The sequence below is a fragment of the Neurospora hispaniola genome (genome assembly GCF_033458365.1).
Source record: "Neurospora hispaniola strain FGSC 10403 chromosome Unknown B0T23scaffold_1, whole genome shotgun sequence".
Taxonomy (NCBI): domain Eukaryota; kingdom Fungi; phylum Ascomycota; class Sordariomycetes; order Sordariales; family Sordariaceae; genus Neurospora; species Neurospora hispaniola.
The window spans coordinates 1,598,779-1,617,634 of NW_026944406.1; the positions used below are offsets into that span (position 1 = coordinate 1,598,779).

At 52.2% G+C, this 18,856-nt stretch overlaps 4 protein-coding genes across 4 annotated transcripts; 2 read left to right on the forward strand and 2 right to left on the reverse strand.

The window, feature by feature from the left end:
* The first annotated feature begins 4,153 nt into the window (after positions 1–4,153).
* On the forward strand, positions 4,154–8,481 carry B0T23DRAFT_6972 (uncharacterized protein). The gene is made up of 3 exons (XM_062841661.1): positions 4,154–6,272; positions 6,329–7,211; positions 7,262–8,481. The coding sequence occupies exons 1-3, from the start codon at positions 4,436–4,438 to the stop codon at positions 8,364–8,366; spliced, it is 3,825 nt and encodes a 1,274-aa protein (XP_062696687.1). The 5' UTR covers positions 4,154–4,435; the 3' UTR covers positions 8,367–8,481.
* A 1,692-nt stretch (positions 8,482–10,173) lies between these two features.
* Positions 10,174–14,152, reverse strand: B0T23DRAFT_6993 (Fusaric acid resistance protein-like-domain-containing protein). Its single transcript, XM_062841664.1, has 2 exons — positions 14,019–14,152; positions 10,174–13,900 (listed from the first exon to the last, which is right to left on the reverse strand). Exons 1-2 carry the CDS (start codon positions 14,070–14,072, stop codon positions 10,571–10,573), a joined length of 3,384 nt encoding a protein of 1,127 aa, XP_062696688.1. The 5' UTR covers positions 14,073–14,152; the 3' UTR covers positions 10,174–10,570.
* Positions 14,153–15,120: 968 nt separating this feature from the next.
* On the forward strand, positions 15,121–16,156 carry B0T23DRAFT_424573 (HAD-like domain-containing protein; the record flags this gene model as incomplete). Its single annotated transcript, XM_062839858.1, has 2 exons — positions 15,121–15,245; positions 15,424–16,156. The coding sequence occupies 2 exons, from the start codon at positions 15,121–15,123 to the stop codon at positions 16,154–16,156; spliced, it is 858 nt and encodes a 285-aa protein (XP_062696689.1).
* A 542-nt stretch (positions 16,157–16,698) lies between these two features.
* On the reverse strand, positions 16,699–18,848 carry B0T23DRAFT_7029 (kinase-like domain-containing protein). Its single transcript, XM_062841667.1, has 5 exons — positions 18,284–18,848; positions 18,056–18,213; positions 17,457–17,988; positions 17,236–17,401; positions 16,699–17,148 (listed from the first exon to the last, which is right to left on the reverse strand). Exons 1-5 carry the CDS (start codon positions 18,551–18,553, stop codon positions 16,832–16,834), a joined length of 1,443 nt encoding a protein of 480 aa, XP_062696690.1. The 5' UTR covers positions 18,554–18,848; the 3' UTR covers positions 16,699–16,831.
* Between the last annotated feature and the right edge of the window lie 8 nt (positions 18,849–18,856).

Consider the following 18,856-nt stretch of genomic DNA (forward strand, 5'->3'; position numbering starts at 1 on the left):
TGCTGCCACTACTATCTCCGAAACTCCTGTTATTATCGTCTTTCCTCCTCCTTCTCCTGTTACCACTCTTATTCCTTTTGTGGCTTCTTTTGGTAATGCTCAAGCACCTGCTGCGTCCTCGACTAGCAGCAGCAGCAGCAGCAGCAGCGTCCCGCTCGCTCCTACTTCGTCTTCGTCTTCGTCTGCGGCTGCCGCTGCTTCTCTGACTAGTTCTTCGGCCTCGACCATTGGCAACGGCACCAACCCCATTACTTCGGCGTCGAACGCGAATTCTGCTGCTCCGGTTGCTAGTGTGACTAGTACTACCACTTCTACTACTACCTCTACTACCACTGCTGCTGCCGCTGCTTCGTCCACAGCCAACGGCAACAATGGCAATGGCAATGGCAATGGTAACAATGGCAATGGTAATGGCAATGGTAACAATGGCAATGGCAATGGGAATGGTGGTGGTAATGGTGCTGGCAATGGTGCTGCTGCTGCTACTACTACTGCCATTGCTACTGCCACTGCTACTGCCACTGCTACCGCTACGGCCAACGCCAACAATGGAAATGGCAATGGAAATGGAAATGGCAATGCAAATGGCAATGGCAATGGTAACAGGGCAAATGTCCGCAGGGACGGTTTGGGTGATGGCAAGAACGGCGGCCAGCAACAGATCTATGGCGGCATTGATGCCTCTAAAGATGGTCGGTTCGGTGGGAGTGGTCACGGTGAGTAAACGGCCTTCTTTTGTTTTTCTTTAGGGATTGATTGGAGGAACGCGAAGAAAAGACTGACGACTTGGTACTCTAGGGATCTACTACGACGGTGGCAAGGTAGATGATGGCACGAAGCAAGATGCCAATGCGGCTGCTGCTTCGGCTGCTGCTGCTCCTCTATCTTTAGCTTCGATTGCTTCATCTGCTCCAGCTGCTGCTGCTGCTTCTTCAGCTTCGGTTTCTCCGTCTGCTCCGGTTGCTCGTCCTCCTTCTTCCTCAGCTCCGATTGTTGCATCTGCTCCGGCTGCTGCTGCTGCTCCTTCCTCAGCTCTGATTTCTTCGTCTGCTCCGGCTGCTGCTGCTCCTTCCTCTTCGTCTATTACCCCGGCTGCGGCTGCGGCTGCGGCTCCTCAAGGTGCGCCTGTTCCTACGCCTGCTCCCGCCCCAGCTGATATCCCTGCTGGTGGACATGTTCAAACCTCCTCAACCTGCTCCAACGTCTCCAGATTCCCCCCAGAGAACCCCCACGGCTAACACACACTCTTCTCCTCCTTAGGTGCTTCCGCTCCTGCAGGCAACAACCTCGTCGCCCAGATCCCCGACGGGCAGATCCAAGTGCGCCCTCTTTCCACTCCTCAGGTCGGCGGAGCCAACGGTGACCCGCAGGCGCCGTCGTCGGCGTCGGTGAATGCGCAGAATGTGCCGGTGGCGGTGCCGTCGCCGTGGGCCTCGGTTGTGACTGGCGGCAGTGCCAGCGTGGATGGGGGTAGGTTGTGGAAGACCATGGGTATGGGATTGGTGGCGACTGTTGTGGGAATGTATCTGTGGTAGATATGAAAACCTACCGCCTACCGCACGCAGTCAGTCAGTGCAACTGGCAGAGGTGGGAAGGCAAAAAGGGAGGAGTACGTTGAGAAAGTGTATCGGGAAAAGAGGGAAAGTGGCAGGCAGGTGATAAAACCAAGAAAAGCACACAAAAACAGTATTGTTTTATATGGGGGGGGGGGGGGGGGGGGGGGGGGGGAAAGAATGTGGTGATGTAGAATACTTGGTCGTGGTGAATTTCAAATTGGGGTTTCGTACCTGCGTTCCTAACTCATCATGTATGTGCGTTTGTGTAGGTATGGTCCAATACAGAACTGGGAGATTGAAGCCTACAGCAACTCAAACACAACAAATGGACAAGGTTGACTGATACCTACCTCACCGAGGACGCGACCCTCTAAGTCACCGACAGACTTTTGGAATGCAAAATATCGAGTTCATCCCTCATCTCTGGATAATCAAGGGACTGCTGTATCTTCTTTTCTTTTTTCTTTTTTTTTTTTTTTTTTCTTTTTTCTTTATAAAGTCTTCCCCTTCTTTCGGAGACAGACTTCAACGAATGTTTCAAACTCTGAATGTTTTGTAATGATTAGATTAGGTTGGCAGACCGCAATCTCTGCTAGCTCATCATGCAGAGCCAAGGGAGTCGCAATGGGTTGTGGTGGTTTTCTCTGGCAGTGACAACAGCATGTGAAGGTGAAGGATGAAACACTGTCGAGATTGCCGATCAGGGAAAGTCATCACGAATTGCTGGCAATGAATCCATTTGTTGTTCTGTCTGCATCGACCTGTGATTCAGGGTTAGGGTGGAAGCAGGGCAGGTCGGAGACATTGCGCCGACACATCCGTGATTCAGCCGGGACTACACAGTAAGGTGATGGATTGCCTGTTATTAGGTAATCACTGGAGCCGGCGCGGGATACATTGCACCGACGAGACTGAGACCTAACCGTGATAAGGCTAGGGCCTAGACCGAGTGGATGCATCGCTTAAGGCTCCCGTTTTAGGCGAGAAAGGTGGTCGGGTCTGGGGAAGGAAGGAAAGAAGCGACGTTGACTTTGTGTTTGTTGACTTTGTTGTCTCTTGTTAGTGCTGTGTTAGGTGGTCCATGGTGGGTGTTAACATTGTGCCACTGAATAGCCTACTGAGGAAGAGGCCGGTCTCGAATGGAAATGGACCACGGATTTCTGGGGGGATAACGTCATCAATCGAGGACGGGAATCAAGAAACAAAAACAAACCTCATGACGGGCAACAGCTCCTTTCCCATTACGGCATGAATGCAGTGATTCCAGACCGCGGCCATGGTTGATGATGTGTTTACCGTCAGGGGAGCTCCCAGGTGCGCTTGGGGGGCCAACCCAGGTAGTGCTAGGCTATTTGACACTAGCATTGCGCTACGCAGCTGGGAGTGGACCCCGCTAATCCACAACGAACAGTCGAGACGGGGCCAATATTGAGTGCATCTGCCAAGGCCACGCACATCGATCGGACGAGCTCTGCATTCATCTCAACTTTCTTTTTTTTTGGGGGGGTTTATTTTTTTCTCGGTCGGTGTCGAGTGGTTTTCAGTCTTCTTCTTCCCTAGTGCTGTTCTATTTTTCTTGACAGGTTATCCACTCGGCCGTCTCTGATACACCTTGCTACATGCAATAGCGTATTACCAAGCAACCCACGGCTACCGTAGACTCGGTATCTTTCGACTTATACGGAAAAGAAGTACTGTACATTACAAGTGAATCATACACTACCTACCTACCATACACTCCACAGACGATGTTGTCAGACACGGCAAGAACGTCGGGTATGTATGTACCGTGCTGACTGGTCAGAAAGAACATCCGGGTGCCGCGTAGTGTAGAGAGTACCTGTCCCAAAGCAGCCAATGCTACGACAAGTCGAGGTTACAGTGACACACTGAGTGAACTTGACATAATGTCGAACAAAGCTGAGCTTCTCTGGGCTTCCGGTTCGGTTCAGTTTGGAGATCTCGATCAGATTTGCTGCTACAGCCACTCAATGGCCAGCATCTCCATTCCATCTTTTCGACTTGCGACGGACTCACTCCAGTCCCGGGCTGCTTACCTACCGTTTGCTGGCCTTTGCAAAACCTTTCCCCGTGGCTCCTTGTTGAACCCAGAGAAACGCAATCTCACTCACTCACCCCAACCACGCCGGCCGACTTGTCCGAATCGGTCCCGTGTGTCCATGTCCATCCCTTCCATCTTCTTTTTCCTGATTCCCATCCCGTTTCCTTTCCCCTCTCTGTCGCTCCCGGGCAGTTTAGTGATTTGTTGCTGGATTGGACGAGCCGGTGAGCCACACACCGACTTGGACACTTAATTCCAAACCACAACACACCAACCAGCCTCGCCTCCACTTGCCACCACGACGGGATCAGCAACGGCAGTGCAGCATCTCTCGGGAGTCTAGGCCCGACTATACCTACATACCTACCTACATGCTACACTACCACACTACCACTACCCTCACCACTACCACTACCCATTCACCTCTTTCTACCAAGACGACGACTAACCTAATCATCCGGGTATCACGACGGATTCGCGGCGCCATCTGGATCCTGCCACACCTGCTTGTCTCGTCCATCCCCGACCCCCATCTGAGACCCGGATCGATTAGCCAAGCTGGTCATTTCCTCCTCCAGTTAGATTAGGGTACCTCGCATCAAACAAAGCCAGCCTGTCCTTGTCTACTCAGTCTTTCTAGAAACTTGATCCAACAACTACAGCTTTCCAAAGACATACCACACAAGACACCAAGCAAGCACGCAAGCGCACCCAGACCCTTTTCCCCCAGACTAGATCGACAAGAATGCAGGTGTCGCCTTGGGTCCGTCCGATTTCCCCTCGGTAGTCCCTCCTCATCCTCCAACGCGACTTCAAAATGAGGATCGCAATTAGAGAGCAGCTCGCGGCCCTTGTCACCTTTGCCGTCCTTCTCTCCCTCGCCATTGTCTCAATCCCCGTATGGATCTTTGTCAACAACTTTGTCATTGGCGTCAAGACGGATGGCCTGGCCTTGTCTGCCTCTCTCAAGGCCTCTCGCATCTCTTCCGAAATCGATCTGATCCAGACGGCATGCACCACCATCTCCACACGACTCTTGCTTCAGCAGGCCTTTGAGGATTTCTATACCAATGAATACTATGGCAATCAAACTGCGGACGTCTGGGAGCAGGCTCTCGAGGATCTGGCAAGCGCGCTTTCCACCAGCAACGTGTCGGGTCTATTGCAAGCCAGATTGTATTCTCGCAATACCACCGGTGATGCACGTGGCCTTCTCAACATTACCGGCCAAGATGCCCTGGACGACCCTGTCTATCTTCCTTACAAATCCCCAACTGGAGCCGACATCAAACTCGGCGATCCCGACTATGGCTTCCCCCCTATGCTCTACCCAAATATCACATACGAGAACAAGAACCTGCCGAGCCCTTACAAGGCCAACACCGTTCAATTCTCTGCCAACATATTCCCTGGCGTCTCGTTGAGCAATGGCAGCGAAGGCAACGGCATTCTCTTGGGACCGCTTGTGGTCAACGAGTCGTACGCGCTTGTCTCCATCACGGTTCCTGTTCGAGAGAACCAATCTAGCAGATTCATTCTCGGTTACATGACTGTGATTGCCAGCGCGAGACAGCTTGTCCAGGTCCAGAGGTCCAACGAGGGCCTGGGCGAGACTGGCGTTGCTCTGTTCATCGGCCCAGTCAACCCGTGGAACCATTTCAACTCCAAAATGCCTGCCAGCAACCAAACATGGTCTCCGCCCCGTGATGAGTTTGCGAGGACCAACCAGGTTCACTTCCTCCTACCGCCTGCCCCCCAACCCGGCCAAGAAGACCGCCACAGCGACCACAGCTTCGAGTCCGGTGCCTATGATACCCCCTTCGATCCGGCGACGTACCAGGCGGTGCTCGATCTTTTTGTGGAGAAAAACAATCAGACCAACAACGCCACGAGCAAGATCTCGACCAAGAATGAGCAGGGCAAGAAGGTGGCGATTGGCGCTGCCCGACCACAGACCTCACTGGTTACCTGGGCGGTGATTGTAGAACAGGACAAGCGAGAGGCGACGGAACCGATCCGTACGCTGAGGAACATACTCTTAGGTTGCGTGTTTGGTACCGCAGGGCTTGTCCTACTGCTCACCATTCCGTGTGCTCACCTGAGCGTCATGCCGATTCGCCGGCTGAAGGAGGCCACCGAGAAATCGATTGCACCACCGGGTTACGAAGAATTGTCCGATTCCGACTATGATGAGGAGAACCCTAGTTCGGGCGGCACCACGTCGGGAAGGTCCGAGAAGAGCTGGCTCAAAAGTTTGAAGAGGAGGATGCGCAAATCGAAGAGGGCGAGATTGAGAGCTGCAGCTGCACAGGATGCGCATCGCCATGCTTTCAAGATTCCCGCAAAGGTGGAGGATAGGAAGCATTACATTACCGACGAGCTGACCGAGCTTACACAAACCTTCAACGAGATGTCGGATGAGTTGTTGAAGCAGTATACTTCGTTAGACGAGAAGGTGGCTGAACGAACAAGAGAACTCGAAATCAGCAAGAAGGCCGCCGAAGCTGCTAACGAAAGCAAGACGCTGTTTATCGCCAACATTTCCCACGAGTTGAAGACACCCTTAAATGGAATCATGGGCATGTGTGCAGTCTTGATGGAGGAAGATGATGTTCTTCGCATCAAGCAGTCGCTCAAGACGATTTACAAGTCCGGTAAGCATTCCCCCCTTATGTATCCCGTCGGCTTTTCATCAAACTAACCGTGATAGGCGACCTTCTGTTGCATTTACTCGAAGATCTCCTCAGTTTTTCCAAAAATCAAATCGGTCAACAAGTCAGCCTGGAAGAGAGAGAGTTCAGACTTGGTGAGATAAGATCCCAAATGCTGGCCATCTTTGACAAGCAGATCCGCGAGAACAAGATTACCTTCACTGTTAGCTTCGTCGGCACCGACATCCTCGAAAACAGTCCGGAGCGACGCAGCGGCATCGACAAGCGGCTTCCCGCCCTTGGGCCTCCCGGTGTAGGCCGTCTTAAGGACATGTGTCTCTGGGGCGACCAGCACCGTATCCTCCAAGTCATCATCAACTTGGTTAGCAACAGCCTCAAATTTACTCCGGCAGGCGGGAGAGTCGAGTTGAGGATACGCTGCGTCGGCGAGATGGAGCAACCCCATAACCAAAGCAGGACTTCGTCGTTATCCAAGAACTCGCACCGTCCAGGTCGGTCTCGCCATAGGCTAGGCTCGGGATCAAGGGACTCGCAATCTTCCAAGGGCGCGCCGCACTCGCCGAATCTGAACCAGAGTAGTGGTACTGCGCTTTCCATCAACCCCATGGACCCCAAGTCGCCTCATGTGCACATCAGGGAACGATCACCAACCCCTCCGCCACCGAATGCCAAGACGTTTATGTTCGAGTTCGAGGTGGAAGATACCGGTCCGGGTATTGCGGAGCATATGCAGCAAAAGATCTTCGAGCCTTTTGTTCAGGGCGATCTGGGTCTGAGCAAGAAGTTTGGTGGTACCGGTTTGGGTCTCAGTATCTGCTCCCAGTTAGCCACCATCATGGGAGGCACGATTGGGCTTAAGAGCACTGTTGGTGTCGGAACAACGTTTACGATGCGGATACCGTTGAAATATGTCCGGGATCGGTAAGCCGTCCATTGCCTCTGATTGTTAAACGTAAGCTAACACAACTTAGCGCCTCGTCCACAGCATCCAGCTCCCTAGCCTCCCGCCCACCCTCCGCCGGCTCTCTCGACGGCGAAACCATCCGCAACCCCCTCCCCAAGCAATCCACCATCGACATCCACCGCAGTCACTCCCACGGCCATAGCCACAGTCACAACCACGGGCACGACCAACACTCAACCGCTCCACCCGCCGCCGCGTCCGTCCTCGACACTCAACCCCGTCTTGTCGGTCTCTCGCAACCCTTCTTCGCCACTACCCCCAAACACCCCCCTCCCACAACCCCCACCACCTCCGGCGACGTCGACGACAAAATGGCTGCCATCGACCGCGCCATGGCCGCCAAACAACTGCAGCAATCCTCCTCCGGCCCCGGCAAGCTCCGCGTTCTGGTCGCTGATGACAACAGCACCAACGTGGAAGTCGTTTCGCGCTTGCTCAAGCTCGAAGAAGTCTACGACGTGACCATCGCAAAAGACGGACAAGAAGCCTACGATTTAGTGAAAGCCAACATGGAGCACAACCTACAGTTTGACGTGATCTTCATGGACATTCAGATGCCGAACCTGGATGGATTGCAGTCAACGAGGCTCATTAGACAGATGGGGTATAGTGCACCTATTGTGGCGTTGACGGCCTTTTCGGAGGAAAGTAATGTCAAGGAGTGCATGGAGAGCGGCATGGACGAATTTCTGAGTAAACCGATTCGCAGACCAGCGCTGAAGCAGGTGCTGAAAAAGTTTGCGACGATTTATGAGGAGCAGGGCGAGACGGAGACTGTGCCTTCGGTTACGACGGGGAGTATGAAGGGGGAGAAGAAGGATGAGAAGGTGGATAAGAAGGACAAGAAAGAGGGGAGGGAATGGAAGGGTATGAAGGATGGAAAGGGCGATGGCAGTTTGGTCAATGGAACGATCACCCCGAAAACGGCTAGCAGTACTACTGTTGCTGCGACGATGACGAATGGGTCGACTATGACTGGGCCAACCACGATGATGAATGGGGCGCCGATAAGGCCGAAGCCGGTGGACGTTTACTCTGATGAACCGTCGCCGAAGACTATGCCGAAAAGTAATGGGACGGCTAATGGGGATTATCTCAAGGGCGGGAGGTAACGAACTCGCCTTTAACGGTTCACATCCAGGCTTCTACTAGGAAGTCGTTGTTTTCGATGACCTACCTGGGTCATTTTTTTCTTTACAACAAGCAATGTGTTTAACTGTGGGACTTTGCGTTTGGAATGGGCGCTTTATGAAATTGGGAAAGCGAGTGAGCAAGCGAAAGTATCAGCATGGCGAGGCGTTTGGGTCTTTTGTTGGGTTTCCTCGAATGATACACGATATACATGGTTCGGCGAGTTTTGGCGTTATGTTTCTTTGATGTTTCGCCCAGGCTTTTTGAAGCTGTTTCATTCACGCAGATTATAATACCCTACTTTTTTTTGTTTCTTCTTACTTTTTTTTTCATCAGGCTCTTCTGTCTTTCACTTGCTGTGTTTTCACTTCCAATTGGGGCATAACAAAAGTTTGGGCTTTCTTTCATTATTCCTCTTTTTTTCATTAGGCGGGATCGATCTCATCTACGGGAAGGAAGGAATAGTTTTGACTTTTCTACGAGGTCGGTTTTTTTCCTAGCCGGGCATCGGTCGTCAAGTCAGTTGAAGCTTCATTAGAGGAGGGAGTGAACAACACAGAATGCACACATACATGACATGTACGGGACGTGGTATGCACACACAGACACACATCACTACAAACACCAAGTATTCACCCCGTGAGAATGTAATGATAGAAATGTAATTTTGATGGAAAGCTGGGAGCGACGAAAGGAATAATACAAAGCAACAACCAATGAAACAAACGAATGCTCACACAATCAGTCGTTATATGCGCCGTTATCCATTCACTATCGTGATTCTAAGTAAGAAGGATGTGAAAAAGATAATCCGTTACACGGCCGCCAAAGTTGCAGGTTGGCGTGGCGTCCTCCATGTATGTTCCACGTCCCACGTCGGATGTTATTATGAAAAGGAGCGAAATTCGGACGAACCAAGGAATTGAGCATCATGTTTAGAAGAAAATGAATGAAAGAGATTTTTAAAAAAAAAATAAAAAGATAAAAAGAAAGGAGAAAACGAGAAAAGAAGAAAGAGAAAGAAAACAAAACTACAACAGGAGTCAGAAATATGAAACCATATATAGTCCGGACGGCCATTCAACAAATCAGTAGTGAACAATCAACTGTCCTGTACCGACTTACTAACCGAAATCCCAGATACGTGCGTGTATGAAGATTCTTGCTAGACTTTCTTTCCATCTAGACTTTTAGGCAGTATTTACTTACTTACTTACTTACTTACTTACTTACTTACTTACTTACTAAGACCTAACCCAATCTAACCTACTGAGGGACGAACATCTTTCACCATTCCCTTTCTCCTACCAAGCCAAGACACTACTCACAATCACAAGCAATTACCTACCTACCTACCTACCTACCTACCTAGATCAGACTAGGCTAGACTAGACCAAATACTTCACCACATGGTTGTAAAGAGAGAAACCCCATGGGCAAGCACATTCACACAATTACAGTCTCTACTGTACTGTTACCTGGTTTTCTTAGTTAGAATAGGTAGGTAGATATAGTCTCAGCGCGCCAGGCGTGGTTTGTGCATAGGTAGGTGCCTCTAGGCACCTAGGTAGGTGAATCGCGATCGACAGCTGTTGTGTCGGGCTGGATAATAATACTACCTAGGTATTGTTTACTGACTATAATTACCTACCTAACATGGCGAAAATCCGGTGTAGAGCACGTGTAAGTAGAGAGAGATGTCGAGAAGAGTTCAGCGTCACTGAAAGTCTACAGTAATACCTAACCGACGAGGGGTTTTGAATCTGAAGAGCGCGAGAGCAGCAAGGATAGTAGGGGACGACGGCAGTTTTTTATAACATAAGGTGGAGCTAGTTATAAGCAAGTAGTAATGATGAAGGGAGACACGGACAAGATAAATACAATGTGAGAGAAGATGTAGTGATCATGAAAGAATCACTTTTTGACCAATGTGTAGCTTCGTTTTAGGTACAGACCATCCATGGAGACAAACAGTATAAAGTACGTGTGTCAGAACTTGGGACCACTAGGAGAGATACTTACCTATTTATCTACACAGTCGGTCTTTTCATTGGAAGTATGTAACAAAGAAAGCAAGAGCAGCAACAAACGCGCTACGCCATGCCATCCATTGCTATGCCATGCCATGCCCAGGAATGGACAAACCAGACCCATACCCACACCACCGAGAACTACTAGACTACTACTACTGCAAGAGAATAGACTCCTTATCCAAAACTCCAAACAGCCCCTCAATCTCCCTCGCCACCTCGCTCAGCTCCTCTGCCACTTGCCCCGTCACCAGCGCATAAGCATAAAGCAGGGCATAGTCGCGTTCCTCCACCGTGACATGCGCCAACGGATTGTTGTTGTTGTTGTTGTTGTTGTTGTTGTCAATGTTAATAATGTTGCCGCCGCTGCCGTTTTCCAAGCTATCAATGCTTCCCCTCAGGCTATTATTCCAGCTTCCATCCGCTCCCTGTCCGAAACTGGACGCGGCAGTGACATAGCTATTGGCTCGTCCAGCTGCCGTTACGGAGTCTCGGTCTCGGTCTCCGTCGACGCTGATGCTTTGTAGAGTACGGCAAGGCATATGTTCCTTTCTAAACCGAAAGATTTTTGCCAGGAGCTTGTCCCGCTGACCTAGCACGGAGGGGATGGCGTCCGTGAGGGGGTATTCCAGCATGAGAGAGGAAGCCAAAACCTGGAAGACGTGGCAGATGCGGTCGCAGAGGGCTTTCCTCTCTTCGGCCGTGTACAGCAACAAAGCTCGTTCGCCCTCGGTCAGATGGCCCCTGCGTTGCGTAACGAGGGACATCGCGTAGAAGGCGTCGAGCAGGCGGTTGGCGCACTGCATCAGCCTGCCGGCCTGGGCGGCGGGGAAGGGACCGCGCAGCTCGAACTCGGAGGCGGCACTGGCGCGGAGGGCGTCGAGGCGGGCGGCGTATTTCTTCAGGGCGGTCATCTCGCCGGACTTGAGGTAGGAGCGGCTGCAGTCGCTTCTGAGCAGGATGGCGAGGGGACCGCGCTTCCAAATCAGACCCATTTGGAGGTAGAGCATGCTCAGACCTTGCTGGAATTTCTTGCGGGCGGAGATGGGCCAGATAAGACGGCAGACGATCAGGCCCCAGAGGATGCCGGCGGTAACGGCGATGAACCGGTGCCAGACGATTTCGCCGATGATGGGGTGCATACCCCCTTCGTCGTCATCGTCGTCATCGACCTTTTGGGAGAGGGAGTACGCGTAGAGGGTTGAGACGTTGTAGGCGAGCAAGGTGATGCGTCCTAGGGGAGCCTGGCCGCGTGCTATCATCATCCAGAAACTCCAAAAGGCCATCAGCCAGCCGAGGGCAATCAGCCCCAAAGCATTACCTTGGGTGACGTTCCAGTTCACATAGGCTGCTCCTGCGCCAATCATAGTCCCGAGGAACCTAGCCCAACCAGTAGTGTTGGCTGCGCCCACGGTCATGGAACAGACGATCATGAACGAGAGGAAGCCCCATTCGCCTCGCCAGTGCTGGTAGACGTCTCTCGTCTGGGGAATGAAGGCATTCATGGCCCATAGGATGGCACCGATACCGACCTTGAGACCGAAGCGAACATCGTCTCTGGCAAGCCTCCTCATAAACCGAAGCAGTTTTTGAGACAGCGTCGCCACGACCCTACTCGACTGGCTTTTGGCTGCCTCCCAGTTATACGTGTCCCTTCGTTGGACCATGGAATCAGGGATGCCCTTTGGGATGGCTGTCTTCTTGATCGGCCTGATCAAGCCCTCTTGCTCCTCCGGCACCTGGTTGTATGGCAGGGCAGGAAAGAACCGACTATGGTGATGTTTGCTCCTCCACCAGACAAGCCAGTGCCAGCTACGCCTTTTGAATTGGCTCTCATGCTTCAGGTCATCCAGCACGTCCAGATACTTTTGCATCTCCTCGGCAAAGGATTGCAAGCTGAAACTGAAGTGACCGCACGCCGCCGCAACTTCTTCAAAATCAGCTTGTATCTGTTCCGATCTCGTCCGATCCATCTCGAGGTGCTTGTACAACTCATGGAGGGCCTTAGCTCTCGCATCGTTGAAGAGACCCAGAGCATCAGTCAGACTCTGGCGGAACTGGTCATTAATCATGATTTCGTACTTTGGGGCAGATCCAAAAGGCGGATCACGAAGCACTTCGGAGAGCGTATAGGCCAGTGACTTCATGGAAGGCCCCAAGAGCGCAATAAAAAGCTCGAAAATTTCTCCAGAGTTGCGGAATGAGGGTACAGTCGACACATCAGAGCGGCGTGTATCGCTTTCAGGTGGAACTCTATCATCATCATCATCGCCTTCGTCAGATGCCTCTCGGATAGCTTGCAAGACAAGTGACCGGTCTTTGCCACTTTTGAGAATAGTGGATGCCGCCCGCTGCATCCTGGGTGACAAGGGCGGCTGATCGGCCTGTTCGAACGACTCCTTCAGTAGGGCAAACTGTGTATTAGCTGCGCTTCTGAGTCCGCCAATTGACTGAGCGAGGGTCTCCATGGACTTGACCACCGCTCTATCAAGCTGGTATATCTTTTCCTGGCCTAGAAAGTACCGCTCGAACTTTGCCTCACGCAGATTCTTGGTCAGTTGCGGGTAAGCCGACTGGTACGCAGCTGATGCGGCATTGAACTCTTTGGAAAGAAGCTCATCTTCGGCTCCACTGAGGAAACCATGAGTGATCATAGCAAGCATATCTCCCAGAGCAGTGGAGGTCTTGGTCATGGACTGTCGGAGTAAGTGTACGGCAGAAACACGCCACACAAGTAGATTGACCACGGTAGTGGTGGTGATGCCCATGGCGAGCATCTTGAGGATTTGTATAATCTTTTGGTTGGAGAAGACGCTGGTAAGCACAGCCGTCTCCTTGGTGACAACACCAATGATGGCAAGCGAGGCCAAGGTAGAGCCCACATTGACCAGCGGGTTGTTCATGGTCTGCTTAAGCCAGCCGATGAAGCCAAACCCGCCACCAATGAAGACGACCAGAACCAGGGTGTGGGCCAGAGCAGGATTGCCCCAAACATTGCCAAAGAGAACCGAGGTGCACATGGACAGGATGGACACCACCTGCGCGTAAGCCACGGCAACGATAGCAATGAGAATAGCCTCTATCATGGAGCCAGCGGACCTCGCCGGGTGGAAATAGACCGTGATGGTCGCGACTACATGCTTGCCGTCCGGTTTGCCGAGGAAGTCGGAAATCGGGGCCAAGAAGGTGGCTAGACTGGCAATCGTGTAGGCCAGAGTACACTTGAGCACTCCTCGGCCGGTGGGGGAGTTCAGCCACTGAAAGCCTCGGACCACGCCGGCTCGCAGGTTATGCGCCACGGCATGGGAGCGTTCTGAGAGGGACTGCTGGTCCGAGAAGACGGGTAGTATGGCCGTGTTCGCGGAGGTGCCATTTCCGTTGAGAGCAGCCTGGACGCTTCTCCTCCGCAGTGGCAGCCGAAGAGTAAAGGTGCGCCGAAATCGCTCGCCTGTCGAAGGTTCAATGAAGGTACCAACGCGCAGTTTCTGTATTTCCGAGACCTGTCAGAGCCGCAGACGGGATATAACATGTGTATGCAGAAAGAAGGGGAGAAAAAAAGAGCCAAAAAAAAAAAAAAAAAAAAAAAAAAAAGGCGGAACAAACGCTTCTCTTAGAGACCCTGCGACCGGCAGGAGGACCCTGAGGATAAGGTGCCATATTGTTTGACGGAGACAAGACACGATGATGATGACACAGGAGCTCTCAAGGAGACTCTCTCTCTCAAGTTGGTTTGCGCTCCCGATTCAAATTCTTAAAGCGCATATTCGGCGCTGTCTTTTGTTCGGTTGAGCCCACCGAAGCAGGGGAAACAGATACAATTAGAGGAGGCAAGTACTTGGAGGGAGTGCGATAGGTGTAGGTATGGATTCTTGGGGAGAAGTCAATGAAAACAAGGAGTAATAAAGGTATTGCGACGTTGAAGATGAAGGCGGCGACTCGCGCCCATGAGGAGTTGAAGTTGATTGGTTGAAGAAGCTAAAGTGAAGCAGCTCATGACCCGTTCCGGCGCCATTCAGCGGTTGGGTAAGCTTGTCCGTCCCGCCGCTGCTCATTCGCACTTGCCATACTTGTTGCCATGTCGTGTGGGTGTGAAGCAGGCAACTTGAACTGGAAGACATCGAGCACTTGCTTCATGTCTTGAACCATCATATGGAAGGGAATGATCTGAAGTCCGGAGCTGGAGTTAAGGTAGTCCATCATTCATTTGTTGGATTATAATGTATTCCTGTAACCTTCTCGCCCCTTATCATCAGCTTCAAGTTTCGGATGACGTCCTACGCTACAGTTCTGAAAAGTAAATAAAATGTAAACCTAACCGAAACAAGTACTTTCCTTACTTGACAGCGGGGTTCTTGGCGGTGAAGCGGGGGGTGGTGAACTTCGAGCTGTTAACAATTGTTATAGGTGGTAATGCCGCTGTAGTGTAATGATAACGTATCGGCGATAAGTCATCGCCAAACACTGACAATGGAACTTGAGAACCAAACATCACTGGTGCCCGCCGATTATCACGACTTTCTAGTCTTGGCGCCTCAGCCGCAAATAAACAACGCCAAGAGCTCATAGAAACAGACTCAGGATTGACTGACTGGCTTGAAATCCCAATACCTAGGCCACCTTCTTGGGGTACTCACATCCCACTCAGCAAAACCACCACCGAAGAATTCCGGGCAATCGCCTTCTTATGCGTCGGACACTTCTCATGATGAGCAGCATTACTAACAACACTTCGAAACGGTTCTTTGCGCCGCTGAAAGAGCCCTTCACGGCGGCGGGCTCTCAATTGCGCAAGCTGGAGGGCGTGGTCTTTGATATGGACGGGACATTATGGTGTGTTTTTTTTGTGTCAAAATCAGCTAATGAAATCTCACTTTCACCTTGACGAGCTAGGTCGAGTGAAGAGTCATTCATTCATTCATATACACACAACCACCACCATCACATCCCCGCCGTTTATTCTATTCTAGTCCTTCTATTCTAGTCCTCCATACTAACACATCCCCCCAAGCGAACCCCAAACCTACATGTTCGCACTCATGCGCTCCGCCCTCTCCATCCCCAAGTCCACCGACATCCTCGACCACATCTACTCCCTCCCCACCCCCTCCGCCCAAGCCACCGCCATGGAATCCATCCGGTCTATCGAGCGCGAAGCCATGGTCACCCAAGTCGCCCAGCCGGGTCTGGTGACGCTCATGTCCTACCTCGACGCACGCGGGATCCGCAAGGGCATCTGCACCCGCAACTTTGACGCGCCCGTGAACAACCTGATCGAAAAGTTCCTGGCCGGGTCCGTCTTCCACCCAATCGTGACCAGGGAGTTTCGCCCGCCGAAACCGGATCCGGCGGGTATCTTGCACATTGCCAAGGCGTGGGGGCTGGCGAGACGGGCGGGAGCGGGGGAGAGCGGTGTGCCGGAGGTGGGCGAGGAGGAGCATGAGAGTGCTGCTGCTGCTGCTGCTGCTGCTGCTGCTGGGACGGAGACGACGACGACGACGAATGGCGCAAGTACAGAAGAGGGTCTGAAAAAGACAGAGGAAGGGGAGTGGGTGGCGGATGCGAGTGGGCTGATTATGGTGGGGGATAGTATCGATGATATGACGGCTGGACGGAGGGCGGGGGCCAAGACCGTCTTGTTGGTTAATGATGTGAATAGGCACTTGGTGGATCATGAGCATACGGATTTGGTGATTGAGAGGTTGGATCAGTTGGTTGACGTTTTGGAGGAGGGGTTGTTGTAACGGTGAATGGGGAGAATCCGAGAATCGAGTTTCACTAGCGAGAAGAAAAGGTTGAGAGGAGAGATGACGGATGATATCCAGACGAAACAACAGTTCTTTGTATTCAGTTGTTTTGCTTGGATGTCTCACAACAAATGACTTCTTGCGCCCACTGATACACCTAGATACCCATCATAGACAGTACTCATTCTCTGAACAAATGCAAAACGGACAAGACATGGTTCCCATCCTGAGAAAGATCAGATTTTAGATGCAAACTCGGAGTTTCTCACACATACACTTTTCCTTCAAATCAAGCACCATCAACCCACCATCTCCCCCGTTCCCTTGTACTCAGTCAACCCAATTCCCACTCATGATGGCCATAACCATAGCTACCCATTTGACAGAGACCCAACGTTCTGCTTAACAAAATGCCATTGTCGTACCACTGAGGTGAGCCAGCACCGTCAGGGCAGACCCGCTGATTGTTCGAATGACTATCTTCACCAAACCGGTGGTCTTGAGGCGCGTGTAGAAAAGTGACATCGAACGCAGTCTGGGAAGGTCAACGTGTATATGCAAAACAAAGGGGGGTAAACGGGCAAAGCGGAGCTGCAAAAGAAAGGGGGAGGGGTTGAGTATTATTTATGCAAAGAAACATCCTCTCATAATCCATCATATGCAACACTCAACTCAAAATCGGCCAGTTGGAGGCTGCATTGCGGCTTGCCGGCGACTTTCCCTCTGCAGTTCCTCTGCTGTCAACTGTCTTCGTGGGGGCGGCGGCGGCATCGGCTGGCCCGGAGGCCCCGGTCGGATGGGTAGGGCGAAGCCCGATCGGCTCGAGGACGAGGAACTGGTATACGAATGGCCGGTTGACATGGAGGGCCTCTTTTCGAACGGAGGAGGAGGAGGAGCCTGCTGCGGGTACCTGGGCTGAGAGCCAGTCGTAGCTGCTCGGCTCCCTAGTCCCGGATGTACAGACGGTCCACCTGTGCGGCCAGCGCTGCCTGTTCGGCTGCTTGGCGGGGGTCGGGTTGGTACGCTTCCATGTTGATCACGAGGTGACACCATAGTCCCCAGAATCGGAATCTCACCTGAAGTGGGTGTAGGTTCATCGCTGGACCTTAGAAAATCGTGCGACGACGGAGAGAGTTGTGGTTGCAGATGAGACTTGCGGTTGTCCCGGTCCATCAAGCTGCAGGCCCACTCTCTCAGGTCGACTGGGGTTCTCTTCGCCGCTTGTACAAAGGGATCGCGGTCCTGGGTTTGGTGTCAGTAACTCTATGGCCGCAGTAAAGTAAAAAGAACAACTTACAAAGAGCTCTTGAGGCGTCGGCCGCCTCTCGGGTTCCTTGTAAAGACACTTCTGGATCATATCCTCAAGGATTTGTGGGAAAGCATCGCTCTTGGGTAGCTTCGGTGCTGGCTCGTGAACAATTTGTTGGAGAAGGTCGAGAATACCGGCGGGAGCATTTTCAGCATCATCCCCAAGCTGATCACTGGCGAACGGGAACTTGCCAATCGCCAACTCCATGACAGTCAAGCCGAAACTCCACACATCAGACTTGACTGTGTACTTGTCGCCCTGGATTCTTTCGGGAGCCATGTAGGTGGATGTACCCACAAAGGTGTCGGCGACAGAGTTGACTAGCTCTCCGGAAACACCGAAATCGCAAAGCTTGATGTGGCCCTTTGAGTTGACGAGGATGTTGGAGGGCTTGATGTCTCTGTGCATGATGTGGTGTTTGGAGTAGAGGTATGTGAGACCGCCGAGGGTAGCTTCCGCAATCTTTCCGAGGACATCAACGCGGACTGGACCGAAGACACGGGAGATACGGTCGAGCGAGCTACACAACCAAGGTCAGTCAGTCTCCACTGCGCAAAGAAGAACATGCGGTCCAAGAGGCAACATACCCAACATCCATGTACTCCATGCACATAATCACATCGTTGTGCTCGTTAAGGAAGGCGCCATAGAAGGTGACAATGTACTCGGAATGGCAGCCGTGCATGATCTGAAGCTCGCGGACGATACGCTTGCGCATCTCCTTCTTGGCCTCAACATGGATAACCTGCCCATCGATGCTTTGTTAGCGGAGCTTACAACGGCGAAGCTTGGAAACCTTGGCTTGTCCAACATACCTTGCGAGCCATAACTGTATTTGTCGGGATATGCCTGACTTTGCTGACTGTGCCTCCGTTTCCAGCTCCCAACTCTTTGATGAGGTCCAGATCTTCGGGCCTGAGGTCCAGGTTGAACTCGATGCCGATCTCTAGCTGGGCGTTGTTGTCGTCGTCTTTATCCTTGTAAAAGGTCTCGGCCGTCGGCGGGGGCTTGGGAGCGGCAGGAGCCAAGGCAAGACCTTTGACGTTCTTGCGCTTCATGGAGCGCGGGGCAAATGGGTCGGCCATGCTGTCTGTTTAAGCGTAGTCGGGTACGCTTCTTCTGTTGCGGTTTTGTCTGGAGAGAGTCGCAAGTCCTGGCGCTCTCGTTCTTCTGTCTTGGATGTCTTGACAAGTCGAGGACTGGAGGTGGGAGGAGGCGATCAGATATAGAAGCCTGATGCGATGCGATACGCCACTCGTACGGAGATGAGATGTGGATTCCGAGGTCGACAACCGTCAGGCCGGAATGCCAGTGCTGGGGATTGGGTATTTGTTATTGTTAAATCAACCCAAGGCCAAGGTAGAAGAAAGCAGCCGAGCGGGAAGGCG

Coding starts and splice junctions, on each gene's coding strand:
- B0T23DRAFT_6972 (XM_062841661.1), top strand. CDS start 4,436: ATGAGGATCGCAATTAGAGAGCAGCTCGCGGCCCTTGTCACCTTTGCC. Junction 6,273..6,328: donor CAAGACGATTTACAAGTCCG/GTAAGCATTCCC, acceptor TAACCGTGATAG/GCGACCTTCTGTTGCATTTA. Junction 7,212..7,261: donor TTGAAATATGTCCGGGATCG/GTAAGCCGTCCA, acceptor AACACAACTTAG/CGCCTCGTCCACAGCATCCA.
- B0T23DRAFT_6993 (XM_062841664.1), bottom strand. CDS start 14,072: ATGGCACCTTATCCTCAGGGTCCTCCTGCCGGTCGCAGGGTCTCTAAG. Junction 13,901..14,018: donor GCAGGGTCTCTAAGAGAAGC/GTTTGTTCCGCC, acceptor TCGGAAATACAG/AAACTGCGCGTTGGTACCTT.
- B0T23DRAFT_7029 (XM_062841667.1), bottom strand. CDS start 18,553: ATGGCCGACCCATTTGCCCCGCGCTCCATGAAGCGCAAGAACGTCAAA. Junction 17,989..18,055: donor ATGGAGTACATGGATGTTGG/GTATGTTGCCTC, acceptor TTGGTTGTGTAG/CTCGCTCGACCGTATCTCCC. Junction 17,149..17,235: donor TGAACCTACACCCACTTCAG/GTGAGATTCCGA, acceptor GCAGCCGAACAG/GCAGCGCTGGCCGCACAGGT.